Here is an 8,679-nt window from a genome sequence, read left to right on the forward strand (position 1 = left end):
TGTGGTAGTGACTGGGTGACTTGATATGCCAGACGGTGGGGAGTTGTGTGGGAGTGACTGGGTGACCTGATTTGCCAGATCGTTGGGAATGACTGGTTCAGCCGATTTGCCAGACGGTGGGAAGATGTGTAGTAGTGACCGGTTGAGCCAATTTGCCAGACGGTGGGAAGTTGTGAGGTAGTGACCGGGTGACCTGATTTGCTAGACGGTCGGGACTGACTGGGTGACCTGATTTGCCAGGGATTGGGGGAGTTGTGTGTGTAGTGACTGGGTGACCTGATTTGCCAGGGATTGGGGGAGTTGTGTGGGCAGTGACTGGGTGACCTGATTTGCCAGGGATTGGGGGAGTTGTGTGGGCAGTGACTGGGTGACCTGATTTGCCAGATGGTGGGGAGTGAATGGGAGATCTGATTTGCGAGACGGTGGGGAGTTGTGTGGTAGTGACTGGGTGACCTGATTTGCCAGATGGTGGGGAGTGAATGGGAGATCTGATTTGCGAGATGGTGGGGAGTTGTGTGGTAGTGACTGGGTGACTTGATATGCCAGACGGTGGGGAGCTGTGTGGGAGTGACTGGGTGAGCCGATTTGCCGGACGGTGGAAAGTTGTGAGGTAGTGACCGGCTGACCTGATTTGCTAGACGGTCGGGACTGACTGGGTGACCTGATTTGCCAGACGGTGGGGAGTTGTGTGGGTAGTGACTGGGTGACCGGATTTGCTAGACGGTGAGCAATTATGTGGTAGTGACTGGGCGATCTGATTTGCCAGACGGTGATGAGTGACTGGGTGACCTGATTTGCCAGACGGTGTGGGAGTTGTGTGGGTAGTGACTGGGTGACCTGATTTGCCAGGGATTGGGGGAGTTGTGTGGGCAGTGACTGGGTGACCTGATTTGCCAGATGGTGGGGAGTGAATGGGAGATCTGATTTGCGAGACGGTGGGGAGTTGTGTGGTAGTGACTGGGTGACTTGATATGCCAGACGGTGGGGAGTTGTGTGGGAGTGACTGGTTGAGCCGATTTGCCAGACGGTGGAAAGTTGTGAGGTAGTGACCGGGTGACCTGATTTGCTAGACGGTCGGGTCTGACTGGGTGACCTGATTTGCCAGACGGTGGGGAGTTGTGTGGGTAGTGACTGGGTGACCGGATTTGCCAGATGATGGGGAGTGACTGAGTTACCTGACTTTCCAGACGGTGAGCAGTTGTGTGGTAGTGACTGGGTGACCTGATTTGCTAGACGGTCGGGACTGAATGGGTGACCTGATTTGCCAGACGGTGGGGAGTGAATGGGAGATCTGATTTGCAAGATGGTGGGGAGTTGTGTGGTAGTGACTGGGTGACTTGATATGCCAGACGGTGGGGAGTTGTGTGGGAGTGACTGGGTGAGCCGATTTGCCAGACGGTGGAAAGTTGTGAGGTAGTGACCGGGTGACCTGATTTGCTAGACGGTCGGGACTGACTGGGTGACCTGATTTGCCAGACGGTGGGGAGTTGTGTGGGCAGTGACTGGGTGACCTGATTTGCCAGATGATGGGGAGTGACTGAGTTACCTGACTTTCCAGACGGTGAGCAGTTGTGTGGTAGTGACTGGGTGACCTGATTTGCTAGACGGTCGGGACTGACTGGGTGACCTGATTTGCCAGACGGTGGGGAGTGAATGGGAGATCTGATTTGCAAGATGGTGGGGAGTTGTGTGGTAGTGACTGGGTGACTTGATATGCCAGACGGTGGGGAGTTGTGTGGGAGTGACTGTGTGACCTGATTTGCCAGATCGTTGGGAATGACTGGTTTAGCCGATTTGCCAGACGGTGGGAAGTTGTGTAGTAGTGACCGGTTGAGCCAATTTGCCAGACGGTGGGAAGTTGTGAGGTAGTGACCGGGTGACCTGATTTGCTAGACGGTTGGGACTGACTGGGTGACCTGATTTGCCAGGGATTGGGGGAGTTGTGTGGGCAGTTACTGGGTGACCTGATTTGCCAGGGATTGGGGGAGTTGTGTGGGTAGTGACTGGGTGACCTGATTTGACAGACAGTGGGGAGTGAATGGGAGATCTGATTTGCAAGACGGTGGGGAGTTGTGTGGAGAGTGATTGGGTGATCTGATTTGCCAGACGGTGGGTAGTGACTGGGTGACCTGATTTGCCAGACGGTGGGAAGTTGTGAGGTAGTGACCGGGTGACCTGATTTGCCAGGGATTGGGGGAGTTGTGTGGGCAGTGACTGGGTGACCTGATTTGCCAGGGATTGGGGGAGTTGTGAGGTAGTGACTGGGTGACCTGATTTGCCAGGGATTGGGGGAGTTGTGTGGAGAGTGACTGGGTGATCTGATTTGCCAGACGGTGGGTAGTGACTGGGTGACCTGATTTGCCAGACGGTGGGGGAAGTTGTGTGAGTAGTGACTGGGTGACCTGATTTGCCAGATGGTGGGGGAGTTGTGTGGGTAGTGACTGAGTGACCTGATTTGCCACACGGTGGGGAGTGACTGGGTGACCTGATTTGCCAGGGATTGGGGGAGTTGTGTGGGTAGTGACTGGGTGACCTGATTTGCTAGACGGTGAGGAGTTTTATGGGGAGTGAGTGGGTGACCTTGATTTGCCAGACGGTGGGGAGTTGTGTGGCAGTGACTGGGTGAGCCGATTTGCCAGATGGTGGAAGTTGTGTAGTAGTGACCGGTTGAGCCAATTTGCCAGACGGTGGGAAGTTGTGAGGTAGTGACCGGTTGACCTGATTTGCTAGAAGGTCGGGACTGACTGGGTGACCTGATTTGACAGAAAGTGGGGAGTGAATGGGAGGTCTGATTTGCGAGACGGTGGGGAGTTGTGTGGTAGTGACTGGGTGACTTGATATGCCAGACGGTGGGGAGTTGTGTGGGAGTGACTGGGTGACCTGATTTGCCAGATCATGGGGAGTGACTGAGTGACCTGATTTGCCACACGGTGGGGAGTGACTGGGTGACCTGATTTGCCAGGGATTGGGGGAGTTTGTGGTAGAGACTAGGTGACCTGATTTGCTAGACGGTGAGGAGTTTTATGGGGAGTGAGTGGGTGACAGGATTTGCCAGATGGTGGGGAGTGACTGGGAGAGCTGATTTGCCAGACGGTGGGGAGTTGTGTGGAGAGTAACCGGGTCATCTGATTTGCCAGACGGTGGGTAGTGACTGGGTGACCTGATTTGCCAGACGGTGGGGGAAGTTGTGTGAGTAGTGACTGGGTGACCTGATTTGCCAGATGGTGGGGGAGTTGTGTGGGTATTGACTGGGTGACCTGATTTGCCAAAAGGTGGGGAGTGACTGGGTGAGTAGAGACTAGGTGACCTGATTTGCTAGACGGTGAGGAGTTTTATGGGGAGTAACTGGGTGACAGGATTTGCCAGATGGTGGGGAGTGACTGGGAGAGCTGATTTGCCAGACGGTGGGGAGTTGTGTGGAGAGTAACCGGGTCATCTGATTTGCCAGACAGTCGGGAGTTGTGTGTGGAGTAACTGGGTGACCGGATTTGCCAGATGGTGGGTTTCTGTTCCAATCTGGTCTTTTCAGAGGGTTGAAGAGACTTGCCCCTCCGAGGATTTCACTTTGTTGTGGTGGCGAGGATTGTAAGTTTCTGAGATCTAGAGAACATGCCCTTTGGGGCTTATCTCCTGATAGGTCACCCATGCTGGTGAGGTCAATGGGAAGACAGCAATTCAACCAAGACCTCAGCGTTGGAGCTGCTGCAGAGATGATGACACATCACAAGAGAAGTCTGCAGCTTGAAAGATCCAAAGTTGTCTTGCGCTCCATACCACTGGGCTCTGACTCCAACTTGTTAAGGACTGATACCCATGCATCAAGTTCCCCATGTTCAAAAAGTTGCACACAGGTGTTCTCCATTAAAGGAATCCATTTTCTCTTGGCCTCATTGCACCAAAATATTTGGATCCTAGATCAGCCTCTACAGACACCCGAGGACCCACCAGTAGACAAGCCTTAGGAGAACACTGTACTCGATTAGCATGCTCAGACTACTACTACAAGAGACCTGTGCAATCATCAACCAGTTTTAGAGAAACCTTTTCGTGGGAGAGGGTGTGACTTTAATTTGGTTTATTGCTTTTTGTAAATTCACTCATTTCATTGAAGTGGGATTGTTGCTGTTTTTTAATGGCTGACTATCTGGTACAGCACACCATTTTGAACTGCCTTTTGTGTATTGTTCTTTTCCTTGTCTGCCTTTTGGTTTGAAAGATGTAGCACTGCTGCATAGAGCTCCGTGGACCGTTCAGACACAGAGTTATGAATTATGGCTGGTGGAGCTGGTCAAAGTCTCATCGTTCACAGTTTTGCACAGGTCACAGTCCAGCCTCTGGGATTAAGGCCTTTACTTAGGAAACCTCTTGCCTGAGTTTTGTCTGTTTCCTGCTTTGAGTTCGTGTACAATCATATCGTGTACAGAAATGAAACCAAATCTATAAACTTCTGCTTCATAAAGAAGAATTTGTAAGTTGGTGTTGAGACCAGTGTCTTCACCAAAAACATGGTAGGAAGTTGATATTGCAGACTGGACCGCAGATGCTGAAGTTTGCAACATAAACAACCTGCAAGAGGAACTATGCAGTTCAACAGCATCTTGGTTAGGGGATACAGAGGGCTTGTTTGAGGGGGGTGAGAAAGGGTTGTTCAAGGATTGGGGGGGCTCAGTCAGGGGGGTGGGGAGTGCTTTTTTGGGAGGGGTGGGAAAGGGTTGTTCAAGGGGATGGGGGGGGGCTTGTTCGGGGGTGTGGGGAGGGCTTGTCCGGGTGTGGGGGCTTGTTCAGGGGGTTGGAGGGGCTTGTTTGGGGGATGGGGAAGGGGTTGTTCAGGGGAGGTGGGGGAGCGGTTGTTCAGGGGCTGTGGAGGGTTTTCATCAGCAGGTTCTGAGGGCTTGTCAGCGGTATGGGGAGGGTATGTTCATGGGGATGTGGGGAAAGGTTGTTCAGGGGGATGGGGAGGAGTTATTCAGGGGTGTATGGGGATGGGATTTTTGGGGTGTGGAGAGGGGTTGTTCTCGGGGTGAGGAGAGGTTGTTCAGGGGGATGGGGAGGAGTTGTTCAGGGGTGTTGGGGAGACGGTGTTCAGGAGGTGTGTGGGGGAGAGGTTGTTCAGGGTGTGGGGGGAGTGGTTGTTCAGGGTGTGGGGGGAGTAGTTGTTCAGGGGTGTGTGGGGGAGACGTTGTTCAGGGGTGTGTGGGGGAGACGTTGTTCAGGGTGTGGGGGAGACATTGTTCAGGGTGTGGGGGGGAGTGGTTGTTCAGATTGTGGGGGGGAATGGTTGTTCAGGTTGTGGGGGGAGAGGTTGTTCAGGGGTGTGTGGAGGAGAGGTTGTTCAGGGTGTGTGGGGGAGAGGTTGTTCAGGGTTGTGGGGGGAGATGTTGTTCAGGGGGTGTGGGGGAGTGGTTGTTCAGGGTGTGGGGGGGGAGACGTTGTTCAGGGGTGTGTGGGGCTGATGCCGTTCAGGGGGTGTGGGGAAATGCTCTATGGGGCTGTATGGGGAGTGGTTGTGCAGTGGTATGTGAGGAGGGGTTATTCAGGGGGTTGTGGAGGGGCTATTCAGGGGCAGTGGTGAGGGGAGGGGAAGTGGATGGCAGAGAGGGACGAGTGGTTGGGGGAGTGGAACGTGGTGGGGGAGGGGGAGAATGATGAGTGAAGTGGGGGAATAGAGGGGAAGAGGGGCGAGTGGGTAGGGGAGAGGGACGAGTGGTGGTTGGAGGGGAGATGGACGAGTGCAGTGGGTGGGGAGAGGGACGAACATAGAACAATACAGCACAGTACAGGCCCTTCGGCCCACAATGCTGTGCCGACCCTTAAACCCTGCCTCCCATATAATCCTCCACTTTAAATTCCTCCATATACCTGTCTAGTAGTCTCTTAAATTACACTAGCCTATCTGCCTCCACCACAGACTAGGCAGTGCGTTCCTAGAGAGCACCAACCACTCTCTGAGTAAAAAACCTTCCTCTAATATCCCCCTTGAACTTTCCACCCCTTACCTTAAAGCCATGTCCTCTTGTACTGAGCAGTGGTGCCCTGGAGAAAAGGCGCTGGCTGTCCACTCGATCTATTCCTCTTAATATCTTGTACACCTCTCATGTTTTCTCTCATTCCTCCTTCTCTCCAAAGAGTAAAGCCCTAGCTCCCTTAATCTCTGATCATAATCCATACACTCTAAACCAGGCAGCATCCTGGTAAATCTCCTCTGTACCCTTTCCAATGCTTCCACATCCTTCCTATAGTGAGGCGACCAGAACTGGACGAGTCGAGGAGGAGAGGGGGAACACAAGCAGTCGACGAATGAGTGAGGGGGGCGAGGGGTGGAGCCGAAGGGGGCAGGCGGGGACGAGAGGGGCGAAAGCAAGGAGGGTGTCAGGAGAAGAGGAAGGAGGACAGGGTAGAGAGATGCGGATGACGTATTGCGGTAGTGCCCCCGACAGGTGAGCCCTCCACCTCACCGACCCTACCCTCTCCCTCATTCATCTGCACCTCATCACTATTCTAGGCCTGGCGTCCAGTCCGAGCTGCGGGCTGGAATTGGTGCCTCTCCCAGGGACCCGCGACAAGGCCCCGACACAGAGTAGAGACTTACCCGGCAACAGCGCGGCCTCGTTCGCCCGGCTCTCCTCGGCCCGGCCTGCGCAGGAGTTCTGTGGGAAGAAACAGCAGTTAGAGGCGGAACAGGCCGCAGCGTCGGACCACAGGCCCCGCTTTCCAGCGGACTCTGGCGCAGTCCTCACCTCCTCCGCGGGCAGGTAGCTCCTGAAGCTCGGCTTCGAGCTCTTCATCGCGGTCGCTCGGAACCTCCCGAGCGGCTCTGGGAGGGACCAAGGCCGGGGCGGGGACCGAGGGAGGTGCTGGATAGATGGTGGGGGAGGGGGGTAGCAGAGGGGTAGGGGAGGATCGGGGTGAGGAGGAGATGCAGTTAGGCTGTTTGGAGGATCGGGGGTAGAGGATGGGGTTAGGGGAGAGGGGTGTGGAGGATGGGGCTGGGAGGGGGTAGGAGAGGGGTGGCTGGGCAGGGGGTAGGGAGGAGGGGCTGGGTAGAGGAAGGGGGAGATAGGGGTGAAGGAGGTGAGAGAGCAAGAAGGGGCAGGGGGTGGGAAGGAGAGGGAAAGGGTGGGGAGGGTGGGGGAGAGAGGTTTAGGGTAGGGGATGGGAGGGGAATAGGGAGGAGGGTAAGGGGGAGAGGGGAGGGTGGGCAGGGGTGTAGGGGAGGGGATGGGGAGGGGAATAGGGAGGATTGTAAGAGGGGTGGTGGAGGGGAGGAGGAGATGAGGGGTGAAGAAGGGGAGCCGAGAGAGCAAGAAGGGGGTGGGTGGGGAGGTCAGTGGGGTGGAGGCAGAGAGAGGGACAAGGGGATGGGGAAATTCAGCATTTTGCGCCTGTTGCTCTGAAAGGCAGTGTGTGGTCTCAGTGTTGGATGGTTGCCTCTGGTTTTTGTGTAGAATGGGAGTGGGTGTGACAGTGGCTGGGTGGGATTGCCTTGCTGAAGCTGAATGGCAGTGCATCGCTGGTGCAGTAGGGAAATCCCTACCGTGTGAGCTGAGGTAAATTGCAGTTTGGTTGGGTAAAGAGCCTAGAAGGGAGTTCATCCAATATACTGGAAAAGAGAAGCAGTTGCAGGCTGAGTGTGGGTGATAGAAATAAACACCCAAATAAGCAGAGGGGAGATGCACGGTCCTCAGATATAAAGTCGCAAGATGTGCAGGAGCTTAGAGGTGCTTTTCAGGGGCAAAGCAATGCATAGTCAATTCCAGAGGTAACAAGGCATGAGTTATAGTTTCAGCAGCTGATATATTGTGTAGATTGGGAGAACTTTGCAGAAGTGGCAACAAAGGCAAAAGTGCATCTGGTGTATGTTCCTCAGCGGCAGTAGTCTCGTCTCTGTAACAGTACGAGTTCTGTTCAACTCCCTCTCCATGCCTGAAACTGATGCTACTTCTCTGAAGTGGGGACCTGCTGACTTTGGTCCACAACATGAAGACAGACTCTCTGTTTTTTTTATATAAATTTTTTTTTATTGAATTTTCAAATGGTTACAGAAGGAAAAAAAAATTATCAACCCTTCCCCCCCCTCTAACATATCCCTGTAAAAAGAGAAAAAAAAAAGAAAGAAAGAATGCCTGGATATCAGAAGATCCCCACATGCTCCACAGAGTTCATAATAGCTTTAATATATATATTTATTTCTTTCCCATATAACCAATAATTTTATCTTTGGAGCACCTATATATTTAATCCTATCTTTTGTAAATAAGGGCGCCAAATTTTCAGAAATATTTCGTATTTATCTCTTAAATTATAAGTAATTTTTTCAAATGGAATGCAGCTAAAAGCTATATCTATTTTCATTTCCTTAATGTATATTAAAATTCTTTTTCTTTTCACTGGTCCATTAAGTCCATTAACATTAAAACTTTAAAAATTCAGTAAATTAGTCATTATTTTTAACGGGGTTACTCCAGTCTATAGTAATACCTAACTTTTCAACTTTCGTAGTGCCTTGGGGAATCTTTTTAAAATTCTCTGTGTTGCTATGTGTCTTCACCCTTCCCCCCCCCCCCGATTGTCCAGGCAAAGAAAGAAAGATTAAAGAAAAATAGATTATAAAGAAAAAAAATAACAAAATATCCCCCTACTAATGTTGTGAATAAAGAAAAAACACAACATTACCCCCCT

The 8,679-nt window shown here is 52.5% G+C and overlaps 2 protein-coding genes across 3 annotated transcripts in view; both read right to left on the bottom strand.

Moving 5' to 3' along the window:
• mtmr10 (myotubularin related protein 10) overlaps positions 1–6,854 on the bottom strand; it is a 90,584-nt gene extending 83,730 nt beyond the window's left edge. The window contains exons 1-2 of one of the 2 annotated variants that reach the window (XM_073024739.1): positions 6,738–6,854; positions 6,590–6,647 (exon numbers count right to left, since the gene is read on the bottom strand). In XM_073024739.1, the coding sequence (XP_072880840.1) occupies positions 6,590–6,647; positions 6,738–6,785 (106 nt within the window). In that variant the 5' untranslated portion in view covers positions 6,786–6,854. Of the gene's footprint in view, positions 1–6,589 lie in introns of both variants that reach the window. The other variant, XM_073024738.1, reaches the window with a different exon arrangement.
• LOC140714505 (uncharacterized) lies at positions 1,411–3,831 on the bottom strand. The gene is made up of 4 exons (XM_073025799.1): positions 3,775–3,831; positions 3,484–3,516; positions 2,581–2,880; positions 1,411–2,485 (listed from the first exon to the last, which is right to left on the bottom strand). The coding sequence occupies exons 1-4, from the start codon at positions 3,829–3,831 to the stop codon at positions 1,601–1,603; spliced, it is 1,275 nt and encodes a 424-aa protein (XP_072881900.1). The 3' UTR covers positions 1,411–1,600.
• Positions 6,855–8,679: the final 1,825 nt, after the last annotated feature.

The sequence above is a fragment of the Hemitrygon akajei genome, chromosome 21 (assembly GCF_048418815.1).
Source record: "Hemitrygon akajei chromosome 21, sHemAka1.3, whole genome shotgun sequence".
Lineage (NCBI taxonomy): Eukaryota > Metazoa > Chordata > Chondrichthyes > Myliobatiformes > Dasyatidae > Hemitrygon > Hemitrygon akajei.